This window comes from Poecilia formosa, unplaced genomic scaffold, assembly GCF_000485575.1.
Source record: "Poecilia formosa unplaced genomic scaffold, Poecilia_formosa-5.1.2 Scaffold2, whole genome shotgun sequence".
Lineage (NCBI taxonomy): Eukaryota > Metazoa > Chordata > Actinopteri > Cyprinodontiformes > Poeciliidae > Poecilia > Poecilia formosa.
In genome coordinates, this window is record NW_006799941.1 from 6,655,462 (window position 1) to 6,682,664 (window position 27,203).

The following is a 27,203-nucleotide window of genomic DNA, read 5'->3' on the forward strand; positions in this document are numbered from 1 at the left end:
ATAGATTGTCTCATATTTAGCTTCATCCATCTTCCCTTCAACTCTGCCCATTTTCATTGTTCTGGCCAAAGAAAATCTGCCCCTAAGCATGATGCTGCCACCACTATGCTTCACCATAAGGATGACGTGCTGCATTATTGTTTGGCTTGTTGGCTTGAGAGTTAAACTTTAGTTTTATCTAACCAGGACATTTTCAAAATTGTTTGCTTTCTCCAAATAGTTTTCTTTGTGCTCTTCTTGCACCTCATTCTTGTTGCACAGATCTACCAGTGATTTTCTAGCTGCTTTTCTGATTAATGCTCAACTTGCTGAAGCTGTCAGTGTTTGTAGACGGCCATGTTTGTTGTTTGAACTAGATTTGATTTTGGTATATCAGACTAAATGGGAAGTGAATACATTTGCAAATATGGCCTTTTCAGAGTTACATTTGTAAAAAAAAAAAAAAAAAAGAGAGAGATACAATTTTTTCCCCCTTCCACTTACAATTATGCACTACTTTTTATTTGTTTGTCACATGAAACCCCCCCCCCCCCCATTGCCCTTTTGGGTAATGGTACCCAAAAGGTCAAAGGGTGGGAACATATTTGCTTGCCATTGCTTGTATTGAATACCAGCTGCTTACGCTGACCTTACTCATGAATAAATAATGAGGAGCGTCTCTCTCTGGCCTACAAGAAGTTGCAGGACTGTTCTAAACAAGCTGAGCCCCCTCTTCAGTTTATCCGCCTACAATTTCTACCACAGCCAAACACACACACCACCTTTGTCTGGATGTGTGTGTATTTGCTTTCAGCTTCACATCTAGTTGTCCTCAACCTGATGGCTTAATGTTCCTGTGTTCCCTCTGCCTTTGAAACAAGCAGAGAAAGGAGCACAGCAAAGTTACATCATGTTTCTCTGCATACAGTACCCTCTGCAAAGCCCTAATTATCCAAGCCAATCCATTCAGTGAGTTTTTTGTCCAGCTTTTTGCTGCTTTTAAAGACCCTGCTTTAAAAACCAACTTATCATTTTATAATTTTGGCCTTTTAAAACTTAGAGCTGCACAGTGGTGCAGTTGGTAGAGCTGTTGCCTTGAAGCAAGAAGGTTCTGGGTTCGATTCCTGGCCCGGGGTCTTTCTGGATGGAGTTTGCATGTTCCCCCTGTGCATGTTTCAGAGCCCTCGTGAAAACTCCAGCCTATCCAGCTGCAGAGGATCAAATTATAAATGACTGTCCAGCACAATATTGTGCAGAACTACATACAAGTTTTCTGGGGCAGAAAACAGAAGAGTTCCTTCTGCTGATACAAGACACAGCTACTACCCTTCAGCACATCCAAAGTTCCACTCCGACATGGTCTGTGTTCGGATGCATGTGTTCTTCATATCCTGTTGGAAGGTCATCCTGTCTGACACTGTTATGACTTTGGGGACTCAGGTTTCCCTCCTTAAATGTGCTTCTGATTTGTGATAACTTTAGAAAAACATGACAAAGACAAAGTTCTCTTTTCAGCCACTAATCACCTCACATAAAGAAATCTGCTGTGTTCAGAAGACCCACCTCCTTCCTCTTCACAAAAACAAAACAGCAACGACACTGGGTTTTCTAAGCCACATTACATGCAATTCATTTTCTATGCAAACAGTCAACAGCTAATCACAGCCAGTTCAGATTCATAGTCCTGAAAAATGCAATAGTTTGAAAAATATTCCTATTTAAGAAGCTAGAGATTAGGCAAGTGTAATATTCTGTTTTCATATTTATACTGCTTTTGCAGGACACCCTTGCATGTTGTATGGAATCAGACTCCCTGCACCTCTAAGTAAATCCATCCACCCATTTTCTATACACCATTTTCCCTTAGTGGGGTCAGGAGGGTTACTGGTGCCTATCTCAAGCAAGAGGCAGGGTGCACCCTGGACAGGTCTCCAGTCAGTCGCAGGGCAACACAGAGACAGACAGGACAAACAACCATGCACACACACATTCACACCTAGGGACAATTTTAGAGAAACCAATTAACCTGACAGTCATGTTTTTGGACTGTGGGAGGACGCCAGAGTACCCGGAGAGAACCCACACATGCACAGGGAGAACATGCAATCTCCATGCAGAAAGACCCCAGGCCGGGAATCAAACCCAGAACCTTCTTGCTGCAAGGCAACAGCTCTACCAACTGTGCCACTGTGCAGCCCTCAAAGTAAATCATGTTTGAAAAATCACTTGCACAGTATGCAACTTTTACAAAAAACATTTTTTAAATATTTGTTAAAACGGTCACTGTCATGACAGTATAGTGTGAGACAATCTCTGAAAAGAAATCACAGAAAAAATAAGGATCACTTCAATTTTTTATGCATTTTTTTATTCAGGAGCCAAATACTAAGACATTTATGAATGTTGCAATGCTTGCCTCTGTAAAGTTTTTCTCTGAATATATAATTGCAACAACAGTCAAAATGGAAGTTTCGCTTGTGTCTTAGCTATTTGCTGTGCTGAAATATATGCTTACTTGAGGAAAAATTATATGCACTTTTGAAATCTTTCACTGGAAACATAAATCACAAACAAAGAAAAAGCACTGAATTGCCTACCTCTTCATCCAGATGGAGTTCATTCTTTCATTTCTTTACTCTTGTTGCCATGGTTATCTCAGTGTAGTGCTTGATTATGGGTAGAAACTATGCTGGAAAAAAGGAAGAAATTCATCAGAATTGAATGAAGTCAGAACAAAGATGTTTTAGTTTAATACTTCTGAACATCCTTATATCCTGTAATGAACTTTTTTGTATCTTTGTAGTCTTTAAAGGTGAGGAAAATCAACACTTCATACTGGTACAATAATATTCACACACTGTGTTTTTATGTTGTCACTGCATGAAATATTAAATGATCAGCTTAAAAGAACAAAAATGTTCCACCACCAACATGTAGAATATTTCACATTATTTTATTGCATAAAATGATTCATGCAATAACAAAGCCCTGTATTTCAGAGCTACAACTTAATATTACTGGTGTTTATTCTATGTTCATTTTGGATTTGTAAACACATTGTAGCGTGATGTCAGGCGCGTAACATGACGTCACGTCATTACCTGTTTTGTTTTGCCTGCTGGGCTGGGGGGCAAAAAGCTGCTGGCAATGACTACCATTGGCGTTAGCTGTTAAGTCAGTGGTTCCCAAAGTCGGTCCTCGAGGGTCGGTCTTTGGGGACCCCTGTGTTATCAATATAACGCACTAAATATTAAATGTTCACCTGACATAAAAGGAAAAAGGGACGCGGTGCTTTGCTACTACACAACTAAATAAAAAGGTCAGGAAAAAGTTTTAATTAAGAAAAAAAATAGGGAAAGGAAAGTATAGTTATTCTGGTTTGACTTTGACAACCGTAATATGTAGTTGTGATCTGTTTCAGTTCAGTTAAAAAATAAAAACAGCCGACCTAAACACTAACTCTGACTTATCACTAGCAGGTGTTTTAATTAGCTAATTGACCACAGCCGCGTTAGATAGCTAATCGCAGCGTTAGCTAACAAACAAACAAACAGACATAATACTGTAATGGACTGTGTTGGAAATGTTTTTGAGTGTTTGTGTGTGTGTGTGTGTGTAATGTTCAGTTGCTATGAAAACGAGGTTTTGTGTATATAGCCGACACAGAGACCGAAAGAAAAGTAGCTTTGAGTTGTTCAACGGTTTTTCTGCGTTATTTTCCCTTTGCTGTGGCGTACTGCACTAAATCAATCATAGCTACATCTCCAGGTTTCATTTAGTTAAGGAAATAGCTCTACCGCGGCAGCGCGGCTACGGATGGCATGTAAAAGAAGCGTTTTTGCCCTACAGCGTTTTGCGCATGCGCAAAATTTCCGGATGTAAACAATAACATGCAAGAGGTCCATAGCGTCCGATTGAAAAAGAAAAAACGTCTGTTATCTTGATGCCAGAAAATATCTATTTGAAGTTTTCAGATTGAACCCATGCCTAGTAAAGAGTCAAGGCATTGGATTTATTTCTTTAGATCTGTATATGTGTTTTTTTTATTATGTTATGCTAATAGTAAGATTAAATTTGTTTGTGATCAAATGTGTTTGTCTCTGTTTCTATTCTGTGTTTGATGGCCACCAAAGAAACTAAGATGTTTCTGAAATAATGTGGTCATGTTCTCATAAATATGACCTAAAGTTGCTGCTGAAGCTCATTTACTTTTACTTTTGTTTTTGTCTTTCTTTGTGTTTGCAGGAAACAGTTGAATATGCCTTCCTCATCATTTTCACTATTGAGACCTTTCTGAAGATTATCGCTTATGGTTTGGTGATGCACCAGAATGCATATGTGAGAAATGGCTGGAACATGCTGGATTTTGTCATTGTGGTTATTGGGTAAGTCCTTATGTCATTGATTGCTGCTTTTAACATTTTGTGCCTTTTATTTATGTATCAGGTCCTAAGGGTTTTGTTATTTTTAGTTGGGTGCTTTTTTCTTGCTTCAGTTTGACAGTTTACAGTATTTGCTGAAGGAGACGTTAAAGTTGCTTAAGCCTCGGCTCCGAGTGGCCAACTGCTAATAGAGCCCCTCAAACACCCACAGTATGTGACCCAGAAAAGACAGAGAGAATAAATCAGAGCTTTACCACCACTGGAGTGACTCACCATCTCTCCATTTTTATTCTCCTCTCCAACTCTCCCTCACATCTTTCCTTCTCCTTCACTCACTCTCTACCATCCTGCTCTGTTTTGTGTCTGCAGCTTGTTGGCATTAATGCCACACGGTATATTTTCTTAAAGCACAGGGAAGCAGAAATTGGTTTTTTTTTTCTTTGAATGTATAAATGAAAGACAAATAAAAATAAATATTAGCAAGTCTTGAAAATAACCAGCACAAAATATGAAATACAAATTTCCCAAACTGAAATAAGTTTATGGTTGTTTTTAGTTTGCTCAAATAATTGTCACTTTGTACACACTGTTATGGAAACATCAGATGCATGCCTTTAAAGCTTGAATCTTTATCCATGTAATGGTGCAGCGCAGCAGAATGTGACCTTGGCCCTTAATTATTGCATTGCAATTGTATTGTAAACAAGATCCTCAAATTACATAAAAAAAGATGATGGTAACCAATACATCTTCCTCTTTAATATCATAGTTTTGATGGTTCATGCTGTTAGCTCCTCAACCCTTTCCACCCTTCTTCCTGTCTCCTGCACATTCTCATCTTATCATCTTTATCACAGCTTTTTCCCCCCACCCTCCTCTTTCTTTCCTTTCCTCCTGCCTGTATCTCTCCTCTAATACGCACAGTCCGATGGGTAGCTGGGTCAGATCTCTGTCTGTGTGCCGCATGCGGTGTTGATCTGCCATCCAGTCACATGCAACGAAGGCTGCCTCTGCTATGAAGAGTGACTCTTGCAGCTATAAACCACCAAAATGACAAATCAAGATAATCCAGCTTGTATCTGATGTCAGAGGTGCAGTCCATTTTCTGACAGGGTTTAGTGCACGCGTGCACAAATGAGACATCTTTAACATTTGATGAGTCATGGTTTATAACAGATAAATGGTTTTGATGGAATATAAAGATAATGGTCTTTTTCAAATGGTACGAGTACAACTTTCCACTGAAACAACAATGTTTTCAAGTGAACATCATTTATGCTGAAATGTCACTGATAAAATCTTAAATGTCATAACAAAAAGTAAGAAAAGACATTTTCTACAAAGGTATGTGTAATGTAAAATTATTCATACTCCTTTTTGTATTTTGTCACTTTAAAACACAAACACCTCAATACATAAAGTAGGGTTCTATGTGATAGACAAAAACGCAGCTGTGTGTAAAAGCCAACAAAAACCTTAAAATGTTATAGTTTTTTTGTGTTTGTATTTGGCCTCTGTGTGCAGGATCACCTCATCCTGCTGTACATATTTAGGGGTATGAAACTGAAAATTTTCATTATACAGAAAAGGTGGAAAATGTCTGTTTTATTATCGGGATGTTGTTTTCACGGGGGTGTGTGGTGTATTTTTCTCCACAGTTTTGGATCATCTGATCAGAAAACCTTCTTCCATATGTTTTCTGTCTCCTGATGGTTTATGTCAAATTGCAAACTGCACTTCTTATGCTTTTTTTTCTCTCTATTTGCTATTCTGTTTGCTAGGGTAGATTTGTGGAACTCATCATTGATAATATGTCTGTCAACAGTCTCCCACCTTTCAATTTCACCAATGGAAACTTATCTGTTAAACCAAGTGATTTGTGTAGTAAGTGCTCTTTATGTTACTAGAAAAAGGCTCAACTATATTTATCAACTAGACTTTAACGGGTGTTTGAAAACCTTCATAAAAGATACTTCAACTGCTGAAAGCTTGGCTCTTCTGTGGTTTCATCAATAAAAGAAAGTTGTCAATGTGTGAGCTTGAGCCGATGACTTGTGAAACGCCGACTGGCGGACGTTTAGTCCAGCAGCTGTGACTCAGTGGAGCATAAGTTGGAGCAGACTGTGCTTAAAGGCCATCAGAACTTCTTCCAGCTCCTTCCAGCAACTTCATTCACTGCTTTTACTCCACAGCTTGCATGTGATAAGTCAAAATGATTTCCCCCTCCTGGCTAGGTGAGAAATGTCTAAGTGAGTGTAACAAAGTGTCCTTCTTCATTGTGAAATTCTGATTCTACTCTGAGTCCGCAGTAGGAAGCAGTTATTATGTTGAATGTCTTTGCTTTTCGACAGTTTTTTAGATACACAACTGATACATCTGAACAATTTCAATATTTATAGTGATATAGACTCAAATGATCAATCCAGTGTCTAAGATGCTATTTTATTTCTTTATAAAATATTTAAATTGTTTTATTGCCCAGCAGTAATATTTTGAAAACAATTATCTCCTGTTTAATATAGCCATGATTTCAACAACTAGTGTGGAGCTAAAGAAGCCAAATATTCATCTTAACATTTCTTCAGAAGTGACCTGAATTATAGATGAATCATAATATCTGATGTCCGTTTTTTTTGGCCTCATCAAATAGTGTTTAAATAAAGCTCAAACACAAAAATGCTGCATTTACTGTCCTGAAGAAATTGATAGAGGAAACTTGTTTTTGGTTGCAGACTCTTCAGTGTTGTCTTGGAATTTTTGACCAAAGATGAGAAGGGAGAAGGTGACGGAGAAAGTAGCCATCCGTCGACGCATGGCCACGGGGGTAAGCCCGGTGGATTTGACGTTAAAGCCCTTCGAGCCTTCCGTGTGCTGCGACCCCTGCGGCTGGTCTCAGGAGTACCCAGTAAGTTTTCTACAGATACTCTGCATGTTTTTGTGTGAAACAGTTTAATTTCCTTATTCAGAACAAAACAGAAGGTGAATAAATCCTCATGGCAAGTGCAGACAGTAAATGTTCAGACCCTGCGGACTGTTTACCAAAAACATCTATTCAGTATCTTCATCAACACTTCAGGGTTCAGTATGTTAAAGCAAAACGAGATTAAAGGTTTTAAAGGTTTAATAAAAGTATATGGGTTCCATTAAATGCACTTTGATGTAGTTTACACTTAAACTAGTGTTGCACTGCTATAATAATATATATTTTTACCTAATAAACATCACAGGGTGCTGAAGGTTCAGTTTTATGACCCAAGCCATCAAGATTTGCATAAATGTTTTTCTTGTATTCCCCGCAGGGTTGAAACTTTACCATCTGGTGCTACTTATGTAAAAATTTAGCAGTAAGAAACACAAATATAAGAGCTCATCATTTTATCATATGTTTGTTTTTCATTTTTGCTTAGGTTTACAGGTGGTGTTGAACTCCATCATTAAAGCCATGGTTCCTCTGCTGCACATTGCCCTCCTTGTCTTGTTTGTCATCATCATCTATGCCATTATTGGCCTGGAGCTTTTCATCGGTAAAATGCATGCAACCTGCTATATAGGCGGCACAGGTGAGACCTCTTGGTTTTCTTTTACTCATAAAAGCAAACCCAATTTTCAGTCAATGTAGCGTTTGAACAGCTTTTTCTGCTTTCCTTACCAAAAACACATGTTGAGGCTCTTTCTACATTTATTTCAGTAAATCATGACATCATAGTGACAAACTTAAAGGATTTGCTAAACACATGTGACTTGCTTCAAGTTGTCTCCAGTTTTATTTTATAATGATCAAAAGACTGTAGTTGTGACAATTCAGCTTACTTTAATACATTTTTATGTATTTCATTTTCTTCGTAAGGGAGTTCATAAGCAGTGCATTTTGCCCTCTTGACCATTCCTTCTGTTTTTGATAATTAAACAAGTCTTAATATCAGACAAAATGAGCCTGAGAGAATACAAAAAGCCACTTTTAAATGAAAACTAACTTTTTCATATGGAATGCCTGAAATGCCAAGAAAAATAAGCTTTAAAGTTGCCAAACCTAAGTTATCAAGAGGTGGACTTGGTGGCGTCCTCCTGATAACTATTGTCCAGAGTTGTCTGCTAGGGAACAGGTTTTATGGTTGTTAGTCCTGGAGCAACAAAGCTAGTCCTTACCTTGGTTGCTGATATTGTTTGTTATTTTTTGATCAGTTTAATTTCATACGGAATAAGACTTAATGAACACCTTTTTTTTTTTAAAAATTGAAAGAATGTTTTCAGTGATCCTTAAAAAGCTTTAATTTTTATTTTTCTTTTTTTTCTTTTAGGAAATCTAGCACGGCCCTTTGTGTTCTTTTTGTTAGCTGTTGTTTTGACCTTGAATGTCTCTCATGGATGCAAATTTGGCGAATCTCTGTCTCAATGTTTAATCATGAAGAAAACCCTAATCAAGTCAAATGAGGCCTGCAGTGTCTCAGATGTTGTTCTTGGTTCATTTAAACTCCTGGATGATTTGTCAATATGCTGGCAAACCCCTCCAAGAATGTATTATATTTTCAGTACTGTTTAATGTTTTGTACATTTATTAATTATGCTTCTCATTCACTGGAATCCTAAAAGCACAACTTTTTAACCTTTCCTTGTTCCCACGTGGAACTGTTTACAGCATTACCAGACAGAAAACACAGAAACTCATTAATCTATTAGAAAAAAAACATGGCTTAGTAACAGTATGACAGAATATCTTTTCTGTAAATCAGAATGATGCTTTGTTTTCATGTCTGCATGTGGCCTCCTTAATGCTAAATGTAAGCTGAGGCTAGAAATCAAAAGTGAAGGTGACTTACCTTCATCTAACGATGACTGACTGTGTCTTTCTGCAGATTTGATAGCAGAGGAGGATCCAGCTCCCTGTGCGATCTCAGGGCACGGGCGCCAATGCCCCATCAACGGCACACAGTGCAGAGAAGGCTGGCACGGCCCCAACGGGGGCATCACCAACTTCGACAACTTTCTGTTTGCCATGCTGACGGTGTTTCAGTGCATCACCATGGAGGGCTGGACAGACGTGCTCTACTGGGTGAGTACTGCTCTGGCCTTACATCTTGATAACCTGCGACTGACACACTGATGCATCCTCAACCACAGTAATGTGACTGACAGGGTGATGATGAAGGTGATGATCATTTCCTGAGGCACCTTTTATCACTCGCATGTGATTGATTGGCTAAATGACTCAACACATTCATCAACCTATTACTACTCAACTGGCACTATCAATATTCTTCTGTGATCTGTTTTAAAAGAGACATATTATGGTCGATTTTTACAATCTTGCACAATAATTTATTTTAATTCATTTATGTCGATGACTCTAATATGTCATAGATGGTGAAATACTGATTACTGGAAGTTGTGTCTAAATATATTAAGTAGATAGACAGATTTAAGTTGCCTAATAGTTATCTAGCAGTTAAAACAATGTAATTGTGGTATCATCCCTATAAATCCTAGACTTCACAGTTGTTTTTTCCTCAGGTTTTTAATCCTTGACCTTTTTTTACATTTTATCATATAACAACTATAAAGTAAAAGTTTTAAAATACAGCTCATAACATTGAGTAAAGATTACGAATCGATCACCAATTTTTAAATAAAAGCTGAAACAAGAATAGCTTACACCAAAACTGGATTAATGCAACATCTTTTCACAGGAAAAGGGGAAGAGGAGGTTTCTAGAGCTTTTTCACAATGTTCATTATCACCTAAATGAAATGAGATACTATGTTAAAGAAGCAATGCAGCAAAGAAAGCTAGAACAATTAAAATGAGTTTTGTAGTATGTCTCCTTGAAGACAGATGACTTTTTCAGCTTGATTCTGTCTTTTCCGCTGATTTTACTCCATTTTTCCTCTTTTCTCTCTTCTCTTCTTCTCCTCCCATGTTTGCTTTTCCAGATGAACGATGCTATGGGCTTTGAGCTTCCTTGGGTTTACTTTGTCAGTCTTGTGATCTTCGGCTCCTTTTTCGTTCTTAACCTGGTTTTGGGTGTGTTGAGCGGGTAAGAGCCTTTTTCTCTTTGAAGACAGGGGCTTTCTGCTCTTTTGTGAGCTGGATGTTCTCTGTTTTCTCTTTGTGTCTGTGTCTGTTAACTGGCTGCTCTCGGCTCCTGTAGGTCAACGATGCCATCGGATTTGAAACGCCTTGGATTTACTTTGTCAGCCTGATTATACTGGGCTCCTTTTTCGTGTTAAACCTTGTGTTAGGTGTGCTAAGTGGGTAAGACGCAGCGTGTGCGGTGGATTTGGTTTGCAGTGTGGAAAGCATGATTCTCTGTTTGGGATAATAAATCAGTTTACCATTGTTATGGTAAAATAATGATAAATTAATAGCTGACCTGCAGAATAAAGGCACATTCTAGTAATAATGGCATAATAATGCAATAACTCATTCTCAAGGATCAATTAACTTTAAATTACTATAAACATTTAAACAGTGGAATTGGAAGACATATGAAATATCCAAAATAAAGAAAGAAAACAACAGAAACAACAAATAAAATGATTTATGAAGTCTATGTAAACAAAATGATCTTTCATAAGGGATAGTTGAGACCAAAACACGACAATACTTTTTTATCATTCAGTTTTTGGTAAAAAAAAAAAAAAAAGAGAGAGAGAGAAAAACGATAAATCAAGAAAATTTAAATTATTGAGTGTCTTTTAATTTATCATGTGATTAATTGATTTATTGTTTATTGTGACAGGCCTTGTTATATAGTGATATATTTCAAGAAACTTATATTAATTTTGAACATTGTCGGTTATAGCTACTAAAAGCCAATGTTCAGGTTCTGTAAATCAGTATAAAATGTGTTTTATACCAAAAGGTTGAACTGCTATTACTTGATACTTTGTTGAGGCTTTTCTTGCATGAATTACTGGATCAATGTGGCATAACATGGAGGCAAGCCGCCTGTGGCTCTGCTGTTGTGTTAGTTGAGCCCAGTTTGCAGAAACATTCAGCAAGTCAACATCTTGCGTTCCTCATCTCATCTTATATTTTCTCTATGGGATTTTGTTCAGGCTACTTTCCTGGGCAGTCAATCACACTTAGTCAGCATTTGTTTTAACTTCCACCTTTTTCCATCACATTTTTGAATTCAACTTAACTTTAAGTTAAATTTATTTGGATGAAGCACAAACAGTTGTTGCCCATGTCTTGGATTGTGACTCTTGAAGCACAGAGTCTAGCCACAGCCCACACTTGGTGAATCTACCTCACACGTTTGCATGGGCTTTGCTTCACAGGCTTCTTAGTGCTATTGTTATTATCACTGTTATTTGAACAACTTTTTATACCACAGCTTTTCCTTCCACTGAACTTCCCATTGGTACACTATGTGACAACACTCTGTAAACCTCTTCACCAGTGACACTTTGTGGCTAATGCTGCTCATGTAGCATGTCAGTGACTTCACCTGGAGAATTATCAACAATCAACAATCTTGTCTATGATTCTATTCATTGAACATGTTTTTCGGGAAGGTGATATTTTTGTGCTGAAAATTTATTGGTGTTTTTTTTTATCTGTTTCCATTAGCTATAAGCCATAATGTTCACCATTAACAGAAAAAAGCATGTCAAAATACAACCATGCATTAAATCTATATTATTTCATTTCAGTAATCTAATTACTAAACATTTCAGAAATATTCTAATTCACCTGTAAAGTGTTGGTAAATTTCTTGGCTGTTTTGATTCTGAACTCTTACATCCTGTCTATGACAGCTGCATTGTGAACATTTCTGCCTTCAGCCTGTCCCAAACCCAGTCATCTCCTGAGAGAAAAATTAATCTTGTTCCTCGCCCTTCACTCCCTTTGCGCTCCTAAGCTCTCTCAAAGCCTGGTTTGCTTTCCCGCCGCTGCAGCGCCGGGCGGGGTGTTACAGTAGATTTAACTCTAGCTGGTTGACCAGTAAGAAGGAGAGTTTAATTTTCCTTTTTTAGAAATCCATTAAGGTTGACAGAGCTGTCACACCAGGTGGACGAGGAGTTCCTGTAGATGGTTTTAAATTGATGTTATCTTTTCGCTTACTTTACATCTAACGTTTTTGAGCAGCCTCCTCACTGGTTAGGACATTTCTCTTTGCGCCTTGTGCTTTAGTCACCTAAATATTGCGTAATTGTCAGGTATTTAACTTAGTCATTACAGCAGCCTAAATGTGTATTTGTCTTAGTATAAACATTTTTCTTCTTTCATAGTTTCACTATTTAATAATTCCTATAAGCTATTATTTAATATGAGTGTTGCATGTTTTTATAAAACTGTCTGTAGAAATTTACCATTTCTGTATGATTAAGACGATCGCCTCAAGGATATGCTACTATATTGCTGGACTCTATTTATAGTACTGTGCCGTCTCTGTAAGGTGCGCATCTCCCTCCAGTGGCAAGAGTTCAGAAAAACACAAACTGAAATGTTAAGCCATGCCCAAAAAACCCCCAAAAAACAATAAATCAGATAATTTAATGCTAGAAAACAGATATTCTGTTGTGTGTGAAAGAGCCGCTCTTGTTTGCTGTGAACGCTTGTTTTTCTTTGTGTTTGCATTAACTCATGCCCATCTTTGTATGTGTATGTTTGTTTTTGTCTATGATTGCTGCTTCCATATTGCAGAGAGTTCTCTAAGGAGAGAGAGAAAGCTAAAGCTCGAGGAGACTTCCAGAAGCTGCGTGAGAAGCAGCAGCTGGAGGAGGACCTGAAGGGCTACCTGGACTGGATCACTCAGGCTGAAGATATTGACCCTGACAACGAGGACGAGGCTGAGGAGGGGAGCAAGAGAAACCGTAAGCAACCGTCCTCTGCTTCCTCTCTCTCACAAGAACATTGCTGAACTTGGATTATTAAGGAAAATATTCAGGAGCATTCATTTTTTTGTTGGCATGAAAGCTTTGGGCTTCACTTACGGAGTGGCACATTTCCTGGTGACCAAATGAACTTGTTGCGCTAAAACCTACAGGCAAGCGAGGCTCTTCAAACACAAGATGTGCAAAGAAAAAGCTGAACTCAGGATGTTAGAAAATGACCATCAGGTAGAATAAAATAAATCACATTCTTTTAAATTTATTTGCCAATAATATATAGTTAAATTAAAGCTTACACACTCCTGAATATTTTCAGGAATTTAAAAAAGTGTGTTGCTGTCAGCTCAGCTTCATAATCATCACAATTATTTAAGAAAAGTCTCCAAAAATATTTTGTAAATATTTGAGGTGTTTTCCAGAGCATTTAACTAAATATAGAAAATGACTGACATCTTTGAGTTTTGTTTTAAGACCCTTTTACATTTCCACAGCTAATCTTAGGACTTTTTTAGACCAGTGAGTTTTGCTTGGGCTAAATCTCGACAAACTATATAATCCCATCAGAAAGGAAAAAATCTGACAAATGACTTTAGCGGAAGAAAAACTCTCAATCCAGATCTTCTTTCTTTAAGTTCCAAAACATAATGCAGAAGCGACAACATGCTTTGGCCTCACCTCATCTTTGATAATGGTGATTACAGCTTATTGCATCATTTGCATATTCATTCATGAGCTCCAACTGCGATTGCCACACCCATTGCTCAGTTTCTCATTCTATATTACTTTTTAAGTTTCACATGCAGCGTTACTCTGAATATTTTCCCAGAAGGCTGATGTTCCACACCTTTTTCTGCTCAAAAATCCCATCTTCATCCAGCTTCACGTGTCAGTCGGGTCTCCATGAGTCCCTGCAGCTAACATGTTCGCATGTTAGTCCAGGTCCTCGTCACTTCCAGATGCTTCCTGTGACTAACTGCTCTCCGTTGTTGTTCTTCTGCCCTACTCAGTGTCTGCAGTCCAGTGTGACTCCTGCTGCTTTTGTCATTGTTGGATATTGATATTTTGAATACTGTTGTTGTCCTGTGGTGCTTGTCTGCTCTGACCCATTTTGATAGCAGCCCATTCTCGCCCTCCCCATGTCCCTCTGCTGTGCCGTTGTGTCTGAATGCATGGGGGCTTGCATGCATTGCACATGAAGGGGTGACTCTGGCTGACCTCACCGAGAAGAAGAAAGGAAGGTTTGGGTGGTTCAGCCAGTCGTCCGACACTCATGGTAAATCCTGTGGTTCTCCCTCCAGTGTTCTCAAGCTTAGTGTGTCTGTGTGTGCCCAATCTGTATGTGTCTGTTGTTTTTATCACATGATGTAAACAAATAACCTGTGCTGATATTTAGTAACAGTTTTAGGTATGGATTGTTCTTGGAAAATGCTGAATTACTGAAAATAGCATGGTATCCCTACAAAACAAATGAAAAACAAATTATCTCTGGTGATCTGCTACCTCACAATATATAACAATACTTTTTATTCTTATCCTTTAGTCTCTTGTTTTTTTTGTATCTGTTGGTGAAACAAACTCTCTTTAGTTTCTTAAAAAAGAGAGTTTATTGTAGAATAAAGACAGAGAATATGCTTGAAAACTCATATTTTACATCCCGGCCCTTATTTTTTAGAAAGGGAGAGAGATAGTTTTCCCCTTTTGGATGGGACACTTATTTTTATATGTTAAAAATAACTTTCTTAAATGGGATATTTATACACAGATACATGCTGTAACACAAGCTAAGATCCAATCTCATAGCCAGATGGCACAAATTGGAATTACATTTCTTAAATGATTATAGTAAAAACCCGAAAGCGTTGAAAAGATGAGTGGCTGATATTACTTTGCGCCATATGCTGCAGGCTCAGGCGAAATGCAGTTCCTATTAACCAAAGCATATCAAGATAATTAGGGTACTTTATTCATTCTACCTTGAGGGGACATGTTGAGGCCAGATGTCTTTGAGATAGATAAAACTTTTAAAACCTCTAACCTTTTGCTGCTGATGCTGTAAAGTCAGTTGTATAAACACTAACCTTAAGCACAGCTCCTCAATTTACATACTGACAACACGGATCGTTTTAAATGCATCATTATAAGCTTTGATACTGATTCCAGTTTCCAGTTTTTGAAAAGCTTTGGCCTTGTGATACCAATTCTGACAGATTCTGATTTCTTTCCTTTTTAAGAACTATTATTTAAGACTATATACAGTAGAAGCAGCTTTAAATGTACATTCCTTTTTATTTAAGTGGCTATGGTTTACATAGAGCTTTGTCACTGAAAAAAAAGAGTTTTGCTAAAACATTGACAAATGAGTTCAATCTTCCAAACGGCCTTCACTAACAGTAAGTTGTGCTGTTAGTGTGGTTAGCATCACAAAAATAGCATCCTTCTTTTTTATTCTGGGAATATGCAAAATGTTGACCCTTATCTTAACTGTGAGATTTCCAAAAGACTCCCGTGTTTTCCAAATCCAGCATGTTCCATAAAAGATAGAAGGTGAAGCCCTCATACAGCCTTCCTGCTATCTGCATAACGTTTTTCTCTCAAACAGCTTGAATGAAAATACCGTTTCATCTCTGCTTCCTCTGACTTCCTTTAAACTCCTCGCTGGAGCTAAAAATAGCTAAATTAGGTCCTTTTTAATTAGTAATATCACTAAAGATTGTAGATGTTGTTATCAACTCGACACAATGCATTCACTGATTGGGAATAAAATTGTATTTTTGAGATTTCAGCAATGTGATCCACAGTCAAAACTTTTCAAGATGAAAATTTCCTCGTGTTTTTTTTTACTAATAATAGAACTATATTACTTATAAAATCAGCACAGACTGATTTACTGTATGTTTGTCACTGTGCATGGTTTACTACTGGACAGCCTAAAGAGTACACCTTCACTTCCATATCCTTTCCCTTAACCTTACATGTCAGCCAATAAATGAGACTGTTTTTTTTTGTGATAATAGTTCTGTGCACAGTAGCAGCCACTTAACATACTTAACACCGTGTGCCCTAGTTTAAAAGCAGAAGTCTGAATATGGGAAACGGGGCTAAACCCAGATCACGACTCCAGCAGCCAGCACTGTTCTCAGAGCTGAAAGCTGTCTGAAAGCTCAGCAATCAAAGACAACTTCCCCACATAAGCTCAGCAGAAGCACCTGAATTTAAGAGCCGAGACATTTCACACGACTCATCGAGTGTCGCCACAGTCTGTGTTTATATCATAGTAAATCAAGTGTAGCAGCATTTCAAAGACAAGTGATAGGAGCTCCGACCTACTCTCTCCAATGTCTTCCATGTTATTTTTATTCGTTTATTTTTTTTAGTATTGGTTGTCCCTGGTACAGCAGCTGTGTATTTGCCTGTAACATGACTGCCTTGCAGCGCCTTCAGGATGATACTGATGATGACAGAAACACAGCTGCTCCTTTTTGTCTCTATGGATGCTCTTGTTGCACAATCAGAGATCTTTGACTGTCTTATATTTACTGTTCAGCAGTGATTGAACACTTTCCAGATTTTATGTAAACTTTAAGAATTACGTGGATTAAGAATTTTATTTCTGTTTGCACTTTTTGGTGTGGTTTGTATGATTTAAAAAAAAAAAAATCAGCATGTGATTTTATAGTTGCTAATGGTTGTTCTGTGTGCTGCTGCAGCGAGCGTTCCAGCCAGTGAAACAGAGTCTGTGAACACCGAGAATCAGAACGTGGAGGATGAAAAGACACCCTGCTGTGGACCTTTGTGGTCAGTACAGAGCAACCTGCAGCTAGTCCACATTGCTTTAAACCTCTAACTCACAATGGGATTTCACAACTTTTATCTCTCAGTACTCCTAGCAGTTTTGTAAACTAATTTTTGTTTTTTCTTTCAGTCAGAAAATCTCAAAGTCAAAGTTCAGGTCAGTATATGTTTTAGGTACATCTTCTAGTGTACAAAGCTTCTGGTATAAGTTGTGATCGTATGTGACTATTAGCCTGTTAGCGGCTCTTGCTTTACTTTATACATAATGAGTTTCTTTATTTTCTGGGGATGATAAATTAGCAGCTTTCATAAGGTCAGCATGTACCTTAAAGTATTTTTATAGAAAAGCCTTACTCCGTGTTTTTAGCTCATTTGCTGTTCAGTATGACTTGCAAAATTTTACTCACACAGTCCCCTTGAGGCTTGCGCTGTAGTATCAAGACTGCATGGTGTGTATTTTCTTAACTTAAGGTTTTATTTATCATACCCTCTCCTCTTGTAGTCGGCGCTGGCGCCGCTGGAACAGGTTCTGCCGCAGGAAGTGCCGTTTGGCTGTGAAGTCGGTACCTTTTTACTGGCTGGTCATCATCCTGGTGTTCCTCAACACGCTCACCATCTCATCGGAGCATTACAACCAGCCTCTGTGGTTAACACAAGTTCAGGGTACGATCTGCATGCATAGACATGTCTGTCTTCTAACAAGAACCACATCACTACTTTTAAATTGTTTGGGGGAGATTTGAGGATTTTTTTATGATAATCTGGGTAAATGTTTTATAAATGCTTTCTCCAACTGGTACCTAGAGAAAAACAGAGCAAATAATACAAAGTAGAGATGATGGACAATATATAGTAGAGGATGAGAAACATGAAAAACAGAGAGGGATGAAAAGATTAGGATGGATGGAGGATGAGATAAATAGGGATTAGAAATAACAGAGATAATAGGGGAGGAATGAAGTTCGTACAGATGTGGGATGAGAGGGATGAAACAAGATAGTGAAGAGTGTTAACAAGAGCAAATGAAGCTAGCAAGGAGGGATGAAAGGGATGAGGAAGATAAGGATGAAGGTGTGAAAGAGATAGAGATAAAAGAAGGGATGGAGGAGGGATGAAAGAATGAAAGGCTGGGAGAAAGAAAGGTTGAGATCAAAAGATTGTGATAATCACTGCTAACCAGGTTAGCCCGATACAGCAGCTTGGGTAACAATGATGTGGATGTTTAATTTGTCATATCGATCTACACTCAGCTGTGCACCAGCCTACACTGAACTCAGTCTAATTGTGTTTATGTACATTTTTGATTTGCTTTTTTTTTGTCTTATACGTCTTACTCCTTAATGTTTGTTTTTTTTTATTCTCACACAAAGCATGCTTTTTATGTTTAAGAGACATCCATATGATACAAAATAATATCGGTTACAGTAAGAGAAAGAAATATACATATATTTACACTAAATTTTTGTTGAAAACTTCCTCCTTTCATTGTTTGTGTTTTTAATCAAGCAAGTTTAAATCCATACTGTAGTCACACTGAGTTCTCAATGAAAAGATGCTTAAGTATTTTTTCTGATTAATGAAAATTAAAGTCAAATTGATTAATTCCATCAAATCAAATTGAAAGTGTCTTTGTGAAGGTTGAAATTATGTTTTTATTTCAGATGTGGCGAACAAGGTGCTGCTGGCCCTCTTCACATGTGAAATGTTAGTGAAGATGTACAGTCTGGGACTCCAAGCCTACTTTGTGTCCTTGTTCAACCGCTTTGACTGCTTTGTGGTGTGCGGAGGAATCACTGAAACCATTCTGGTCGAGCTGGAAATCATGTCTCCTCTTGGGATTTCTGTGTTTCGCTGCGTCCGTCTCCTGAGGATCTTTAAGGTCACGCGGTGAGTTTATTTTGTTACTCGTGTCTGTTGGTGTGTCTCCCCGCTGTGCTGTTTATTTATTCAGGTAATCTCTTGTTTCAATCGGCCCTCACAGGCACTGGCAGTCTCTGAGTAACCTGGTGGCATCTCTGCTCAACTCAATGAAATCCATTGCTTCCCTGCTGCTGCTCCTCTTCCTCTTCATCATCATCTTCTCCCTGCTGGGCATGCAGGTGTTTGGTGGGAAGTTCAACTTTGACGAAACCCAGACGAAGAGAAGCACCTTTGACAACTTTCCCCAAGCCCTACTCACTGTGTTTCAGGTAATTATTTTATGATTAAACTTTATCTGAGAAGCTTGTTTAGAGTCTTTTTTTTTCTTTCGATATTACCCTGAACAACACAAATATAAGTAAGGCACAACAACTTCCTACAATCAAACTACACAATGTTGGCATTTTCATTCAAATGACATTACAATTACATGTTTCAGCCTCCAAGTTATTGAGGTCTTTGGGATCTATACTAGACCATATCCTTCATTTCCTGTCTTTTAAGTTCTGACTTTAGGTGCAGCACATTTAAAAGCATCTTTTTTTTTCCAGAATTTATATGAAGTTTATTGCTGACAAATGTTGACTCTGTGCTACAGGCAGTGGAAAACAGAAGAGAATTGATATTCAAATCACGCAGCGTTTGAAATATTTCTGAAACTAAAAGTTTGAGTCAGTCTTTTTGTTGTTGTTATGTTGTGTTTTTTAATGTTTCCACGTTTGGTAGAAGTACAAATACAAACATTTTGGTGGGATTTCATAGGATAGATCACTAAAGAAAATCTGAAAAGTGTGGCAGGCAGATGCATTCAGCCTCTTTGAGTCTCACTAAGTACTATAATGCATTTAGATCCTGACCGGAGAAGACTGGAACGCTGTCATGTACGATGGGATCCAGGCGTACGGAGGCCCCTCCTCCTCCGGGATGGTCGTGTGTTTTTACTTCATCATTCTCTTCATATGCGGAAACTGTATCCTGACTCATCCTGACGCTCATGTTGCTACTATTTAATACTGTTTGGATTTAAGCACCTCAAAAATGTGGTTTGTGGAGTCTTTCTTTGTTTTTTACATCAGAGGGTTATTCTTTACTGACCTTTCTTCTCAGATATCCTCCTGAATGTCTTCTTGGCTATCGCTGTGGACAACCTGGCAGATGCAGAATCACTCAACACAGATGAAGGAGACAAAAAAGAGTGAGGACCTGATCTCACTATTTATTTCTACCATATTTTTGTTTATTATTATTATTATTATTATTATTATTATTATTATTGCCACATGTGTGGAAAAAGTACCTATAAAGATTTTCTGAAAATTACAGGGACAAAAAGGATGATGAGAAAGATGAAAAGGTATTATCACATTTTGTTCAACCACCAAACAAAAACTAATATACCAATTTATTGTAACACAATTGTTCACATTTTCTGATATATACATATTTTTATTATTAGGAAGAAGAGGAAGAGGACAATGATGAGAATGGAGGAGATGAAGAAGACCCAGAGGTTCCATCAGGTCCTCGGCCGGTCATCGCTGACCTGGTAAAGAAGGAAAAGATCATTCCGATCCCAGAGGGAAGTGCCTTCTTCATCTTCAGTAGCACAAACCCGTAAGCACACTTATATCATCAGTGAACCAATGCTCAACAAAAAAAATATTTCACCCAGCACTGAAGATTCATTACACATTAAAATCATGAAGTTGCATATATTTTCTCTATGCAATTAGCTGTTGTTCTTTCTTCCAGGGTGCGAGTGTTTTGTCACCAACTCATCAACCACCACATATTCACCAACCTCATCCTGGTGTTCATCATGCTCAGCTCCGTGTCGCTCGCTGCCGAAGACCCGATCCGCAACTTCTCCGCCCGCAACATTGTAAGTCTGCAAAGCTTAAACAAAAATCTATATCCACAACAACATTTAGCACAGACCAGAAGAAGAAGTAGCACTTTGGACTAATCACTTGTCAGGTAATAAATGTTGTTTGACGCTCCTTAGTCTCGTCAAATGACCCCACTCTTGGTTTTTGCATGTTTTAGCTCTCTGAGTGTAAAGCAAATATATTCTAGAGTCCTTTCCAAAGCCTTTATTTTTACCTGACAATTTTTTATTTTTTAACCTGCCAATTATTGAGTTGTTTTAACATGTGATGAATTGCAAATGTTATTTTTTCTTTTGATAAATAATAGCTGAATAGATGAAAGAATAGGTGTTGGAATTTTGTGGAAAAAAATGTTTGTATTAATCCAGTGAGAGGCAAAAAGTCTAGTTTTACCATAGTTTACTCTCACAAATCACTGATCATATTTTGTAACAATTAGATATGGCCAACTTAAAGTCATCTTTTTGTATGAAAACTGTAATTTATCAAAGTAAATTTGGCATTTATCTGGCATCATGTCCCTGAAGACGCAGCCAGGAGGTCAAGGCAGAAACCTTTTTTGTAGCAGCATTCATAATATTCATACTGCTTTAAAGAAAAAAGAACTGCACTGTCTTTGAGGACAGAAACACAGGAAAAAGGCACGAAATGTGTTAAAATGTGTGCTATGAAAAGATTAACAGTAAAATAAAAGAAATTAGATAACTCATAATTACCTAAGAACTGATAAACTTATATAAAGGTGGTAGGTTGATAAGTTATTCTGTAAAAATCTTCATAAAAATAATATTCTTTTAGAAAAAATTTGATTGTTGTTTTTAAGGACCAGGATTACTCTGATTAATGTGTTTATGTAGATAATACAACTGTAAAAAATGAGAAATAGTGGAGCTTCTTTTGTGCTGTTTGAATAGAGTTATGTTAAAAGCAAGTTTCCTAAGCAACTTTAATAACTTCCACATTAGATTAAGCTACCATGTAGATCAGTTTCTAAATACTTGCTGGGAAATCTCCTCCTATGTTTGTAGTTGTTTTACTCTGTAATTTTTACTGGATTCACAAAGTAAACTGCATTAAATACATGCAGGAGCACGAAGTCGACCAGATGGATTCATTTGCACCTATTTCTGTTGGTGCAAATGACAAAAATCACAAAAAACAATCCAGATGTGATTTAGAAACGAGACAGAAGAAAGAGGGTTATGGAGATCTTTGGGATCTATTCTAGACTATATCCTTCATTTACTGTCTTTTAAGTTCTGACTTTAGGTCAGGACCAGCTCCTCACCTGTTCCTCATCTTTATGAGCAGCAGCAAACAAACTGTGGTTCCCTGCTGCAGTTGCTGCACTGAAGCGCCTGGTGGGAACTTCCACTCATTCATAAAGTTTGTTTTTACCAAAGCATCTGCTTTTAATGCAGTTTACTCAAAGTACATAAATTCACAAACTATCGGCATAAAATATTTAGCAGACATCACTAGAAAACATGTGATTTGTGACATCTCTGACCACAACACAACATTAAATGTACTGCTAATGTTTTTTAGATATATTGTTCTTGTCATTAAGATAAAATATATCAAACCCAAATATATTAAAAAGGGTTTTTTGTCTTTTTTTGAAAAAAATTCAAATAAAACAGCTACATATTAAAATGACAACAAATATCCTATTGCAGATATTTAGCAAAATTATAAATTGTCTTTTTACAAAAGGTCATGTAACATTTTTTTTTACATTTTATTTAGTTGGACTTCAGCAAAAGTGTCTTGAATGCATGGACAGCGTTCCATTTAATGTGAACAAACTGTTCACATTAACTGTTCATCAAAAATACCCAATCTTCCCAGTGAAGTTAATCTGGAAAATATAAGATAAATCAGTAAGCATAAAAATAGAATGTGCTCATATTATTGAGAATTTGCAGATCAGTTTCTGATCTGTTTTAAATCCTGGAATTTAGGATTAACTTTTATACATTTTTGTTTGGATTTAATTACTTGAAAGAATATCCACATAAATGTACTGTTTTTTTTGTATCAAGCTCAAAGTTTGAGAGTCCACAGTTGAGGAGAGTTTGTAGAAAAAAGTTTACAAAATGTGAAAAAATTATCAGGTCACATAGTTCCTTTTATTCTAACTAAATACAACTTTCTGCAAAGTAAGTTTCAGGTTTTTTTTATAGCCTTACTCTATATTCCATGTGTTTCAATGGTGTATGAACTGAAAATATGGGGCTCGAAGGCATTACCTTTTAATGCATCTGATACAGTAGACATGGCATGTGGATTGTTTCAGCGTTTTAAAACGCTTTGTAGCAAATGCAAACTGTGTAAATTTGATTGCTTTGACCTAGTAATGACATGACTGAATCTATGGTGCGAAGGCACTCTGTCTACCCTGGTAAAGATTCACTCACCTCAACATGTCAAATGCTTGGAGAGGCTGACCTGGCAGTAGCTAATGTTATTTGACCATCAATGGGCTCTCACAGCCCTTTAGGCAAGATGGTGTGGGGATTATAAAGTCTTGAAAAAAAGTATATGGCACCATGGCATAATTTAATTCACTTTGTCCTTATGAAATAGAACAAAACATATTACTCTCTTTCTCCCAGTACACACAGATTATACAAAATATGGGTTCTTTATAAGCAAAACCCATATTTCATAAGGAAGACTTGATGTTTTACAAAGTAGATTTAATTATGTTATCTTGAGATTTTTGTCAGACGTCTTTTTAGATAAAACTGCATACCTGACAAGGTAGGAGTGGTCTGACAGAAACTTTTTAAAGCAAACTCAAAAAGGGAAAAAAAATCTCTTATGAGCTAAATCCAGCAAAAACACTAGTGTGGTCCCGATTTTAAGTTCTCAGGTAGGATGTTTTATTTTCTCTTTTAAATGCAATAGAGTCTCTATGTTTGAGTGAAGTAACTCTTGGTAATCCTCCTTTGTAAATGCTTAAATATTTACTCCTTTCTTTCATCTTGTTTATGATGTATAAAGCTGCATGATAACTGTCTTTGTTAAACATCTACATTGCTTTTTGCAGATACTTGGTTACTTTGACTATGCTTTCACCGCTATCTTTACTGTTGAGATCGTGTTGAAGGTAAATGCCCTGTGTCCCCTGTCTGTGCTGTCACTAACCTCATTCCAATAACACTCCAAACGTCTCGTTGCCTTCCAGGTCCTAGGCTATGCAGATTATGTCTTCACTAGTATGTTTACATTTGAGATCGTATTGAAGGTAACCCCATAGAGTGACAACGAGAGCCTTGCTGCATTCTCTCCTTGTGTGTCACCTGCCACTCAGTGCAACCTAGCTTGTTTGTTTCCTTTCTCTTATTTGCTTTTATTCTTCATGGCACCTCTTTTAAAAAGCAAAAAATTACTATTTTGGACTTTTTGGTTGCACACACTAACATTAACACGAGATTTGTTAAATGATCCTGATCAAAGAGCTTCTCATGGGGGAAGGAAACATCACATGAACATGACATTATTCTCACTTGGGAGTCACATCATTGGGGTCAGTCATCGCTGAAACAATTTTTGGTGGAAATGTGGGAAAACAAGATGCAACCTCTGTTTGCCTTGCAACAAAATTTTATGGGGTGTTCCGACATTTTCGAAGGCATTGGCTGAAGTTGAGGTCAGGGTTTGTGTTGTAACAGCATAAAGCCAGCTCCAGTCAAAGCTACGAAGCTCCATGCTTATCATACTGACTGCTCTTCAGAATTACCATAAAAGAGGGGGCACAACCAACCATGTTCCTGCCGAGCATGGTTCAGTCTGCTTTCCCCGACTGGCTGCATATCAATGTGAAGTCGCCTCTGCAGCCGTTCAGGCAAAAATAATAAACAATTGATGACTTTACTGCTTTCGACCTTCATATTCTCAAGCGCTCTTAGTTAGCAGTCTTGTGTCTTGGCCTCTCTGCAGGGCTTCACATTTATATGTGCTTGGAAAACAAGCATTTTACTTTCATTATTTGAAGAAGAGTTATTTTGGCTGGTTTTTTCTTCTCTGCCTGCTGAACTGCAAAGTTTCAACTGGGAGCTGCCTCCAGTTTAATCTGAGCATTTAAAGAACATATCAGAATGTGCTTTAAGAGGACGGCCAACATGAATGTGACAGTAAGGCCATTTCCGGTTTCCAATCCCTATAAATAGAGCTGTTACAGGTTTGACTTCATGGCAACAAAATGCATGTTTGATTGCCTCATTCCATAGCGGATTGCGAAATAAATGACTTACTACTACATTCATGTTTTTAAGGGCCGTGGGGGTGGCGATTGTAGAGTTAGCCTTCCTGCTTCACTGCTGTGAGCTCGCCACCCCAAATCAGAGTGATCTAAAAGAGTGTGGAGAAGTGTGTGCGTGTGTTTGACTGCAGGACTCTGAGTGCTGAGAATATTCCTGTTTAAGCTGTTTATATCGGCTGTGTTTGAGTCCTCTGCAGTATGAAATGTAACACTGTTTGTGTATAAAAAAAGCTGTAATTATTTTTTTTTGCGCCTTTAATACCATCTGTCCTCTCCTCAGATGACAACATATGGAGCTTTTCTCCATAAGGGAGCATTCTGCAGGAATTACTTTAACCTCCTGGATCTCTTGGTGGTCGGGGTTTCTCTTGTCTCCTTTGGCATTCAGTGAGTAAAAAAGAAAATCTGATCTGCAGGCAGTCATGATAGGATCTGAGTCTCTTTTGCAGGTCTTTTCCTGCACGCGTCTCTCCTGCCGTACTTCTTCTGCGTTCTCTCAGATCTCTGGAATCAGATTGTCAGAGTTCTCCACTGGGAATATTAGAGCTTACCCAACATTCCCAGCCACATGGAATATAGTGACGTTTTCTGGTATTAGCCATTTATCAGCACTTTCATCTCAGTACACCTCTGACAAATATTGTGCTATGAAATGTCTATTTGTGAACATGTGCCTTTTATTGTTTAGATCTACAAACTACAGAGGAGTATATTTGTTTGTTCTGTAATCTGATGATAGTTTCCACTAAACAAACAGCAAATCTCACTGTTTTTATTTACAGCTCGAATGTTTTCAACTGCGATATGAAAGCCTTTCCAACTCTGAGACAAATTGAATGCAGCATCTGACTTTTGTGCAAGTCTTCTCTAGTAAACGTTGTCTCTCTCCTCCCGGTTGACTGACAGAGTCGTTGCCCAAAACCCATTCCAGCAACTCAGATGGTGTAAATTTTGTTGTCAAAATCTGACATCCAAATGTGTTGAGTAAAAGGGAAAATACTTTAAGAAGTGTTTTCTATGTTTAGGGTTAGGATCCGGATCCCTAATTAGTCACATTTGGCACACATTTTGCAGGTTTTAAATTAAAATAAGATTCACAGTCTTTTCTTTTGGTGTCACTGAGGAATGGTTATTTATTTGGTTTCCTCAGGTCTTCGGCCATCTCCGTGGTGAAGATTCTCCGAGTTCTTCGAGTGCTTCGACCCCTGAGGGCCATCAATAGAGCCAAGGGCCTTAAAGTAGGAACTGAAAACATATTTCAGCTTCTGCACTAAAACTACAACCGTTTTTGGTTCAGGTTTATAATATCTTGGTCTCTTTGTTCCACAGCATGTTGTTCAGTGCGTCTTTGTGGCAATCAGAACTATTGGCAACATCATGATTGTTACCACTCTACTTCAGTTTATGTTCGCTTGTATTGGTGTCCAGCTATTTAAGGTGAGCAGCACTCACTTATAAGACATTATAAAGACAGATCATTTTGAAATTAATAGCAATTAGTATGAACATAGCACACTTTCTTTTTTTGTTTTATAGGGAAAATTTTACCGCTGCACAGATGAGGCCAAGTCCAGTCCAGATGAATGCAAGTAAGTTTCAAATTTCTTGTTTTTTGACCTTCATTTATCCCTACTGATTTTCACTCTCCACATAATTGAACATTTTCTTCTAGAGGCACATACATCCTGTATAAGGATGGAGATGTTAACCAGCCGACGATCCACAGGCGCGTGTGGCACAACAGCGACTTCAACTTTGACAATGTCCTCATGGCCATGATGGCCCTCTTTACTGTTTCCACGTTTGAAGGCTGGCCGGCGTAAGACTCAAACATTTTACTCTCAAAGTCTTCGGAGTCCAGAGTTTTTAGTAAAACGATTGACATACATGTGTGTTTAGGTTGCTGTACAAAGCCATCGACTCCAACAGGGAGAATCTGGGACCCATTTACAACTACCGTGTGGAAATTTCCATCTTCTTCATCATCTACATCATTATCATTGCTTTCTTTATGATGAACATCTTTGTGGGTTTTGTCATCGTCACATTTCAAGAACAAGGAGAGAAGGAGTATAAAAACTGTGAACTTGACAAGAACCAGGTAAAAATCTCTAATATTTTTCTTTGTCTGTAC

The 27,203-nt window shown here is 37.8% G+C and overlaps 1 protein-coding gene across 18 annotated transcripts in view; it reads left to right on the forward strand.

Moving 5' to 3' along the window:
- The window catches only part of cacna1da (calcium channel, voltage-dependent, L type, alpha 1D subunit, a), a 71,067-nt gene that overhangs the window by 17,488 nt on the left and 26,376 nt on the right, over nucleotides 1-27,203 (forward strand). For 6 of the 18 annotated variants that reach the window (XM_016671851.1, XM_016671843.1, XM_016671855.1 and 3 more), the window contains exons 4-28: nucleotides 4,225-4,364; nucleotides 7,094-7,266; nucleotides 7,769-7,921; nucleotides 9,215-9,411; nucleotides 10,289-10,392; nucleotides 13,011-13,180; nucleotides 14,397-14,471; nucleotides 16,906-16,993; nucleotides 17,121-17,147; nucleotides 17,493-17,653; nucleotides 18,652-18,877; nucleotides 18,972-19,179; nucleotides 19,760-19,880; nucleotides 20,018-20,105; nucleotides 20,234-20,264; nucleotides 20,367-20,524; nucleotides 20,663-20,792; nucleotides 23,855-23,914; nucleotides 23,993-24,052; nucleotides 25,350-25,456; nucleotides 26,220-26,307; nucleotides 26,399-26,506; nucleotides 26,606-26,658; nucleotides 26,742-26,888; nucleotides 26,969-27,170. In XM_016671851.1, the coding sequence (XP_016527337.1) occupies nucleotides 4,225-4,364; nucleotides 7,094-7,266; nucleotides 7,769-7,921; nucleotides 9,215-9,411; nucleotides 10,289-10,392; nucleotides 13,011-13,180; nucleotides 14,397-14,471; nucleotides 16,906-16,993; nucleotides 17,121-17,147; nucleotides 17,493-17,653; nucleotides 18,652-18,877; nucleotides 18,972-19,179; nucleotides 19,760-19,880; nucleotides 20,018-20,105; nucleotides 20,234-20,264; nucleotides 20,367-20,524; nucleotides 20,663-20,792; nucleotides 23,855-23,914; nucleotides 23,993-24,052; nucleotides 25,350-25,456; nucleotides 26,220-26,307; nucleotides 26,399-26,506; nucleotides 26,606-26,658; nucleotides 26,742-26,888; nucleotides 26,969-27,170 (3,075 nt within the window). The remainder of the gene's footprint in view (nucleotides 1-4,224; nucleotides 4,365-7,093; nucleotides 7,267-7,768; nucleotides 7,922-9,214; nucleotides 9,412-10,288; nucleotides 10,393-13,010; nucleotides 13,181-14,396; nucleotides 14,472-16,905; nucleotides 16,994-17,120; nucleotides 17,148-17,492; nucleotides 17,654-18,651; nucleotides 18,878-18,971; nucleotides 19,180-19,759; nucleotides 19,881-20,017; nucleotides 20,106-20,233; nucleotides 20,265-20,366; nucleotides 20,525-20,662; nucleotides 20,793-23,854; nucleotides 23,915-23,992; nucleotides 24,053-25,349; nucleotides 25,457-26,219; nucleotides 26,308-26,398; nucleotides 26,507-26,605; nucleotides 26,659-26,741; nucleotides 26,889-26,968; nucleotides 27,171-27,203) is intronic. The other 12 variants (XM_016671867.1, XM_007552277.2, XM_016671877.1 and 9 more) reach the window with 6 other exon arrangements.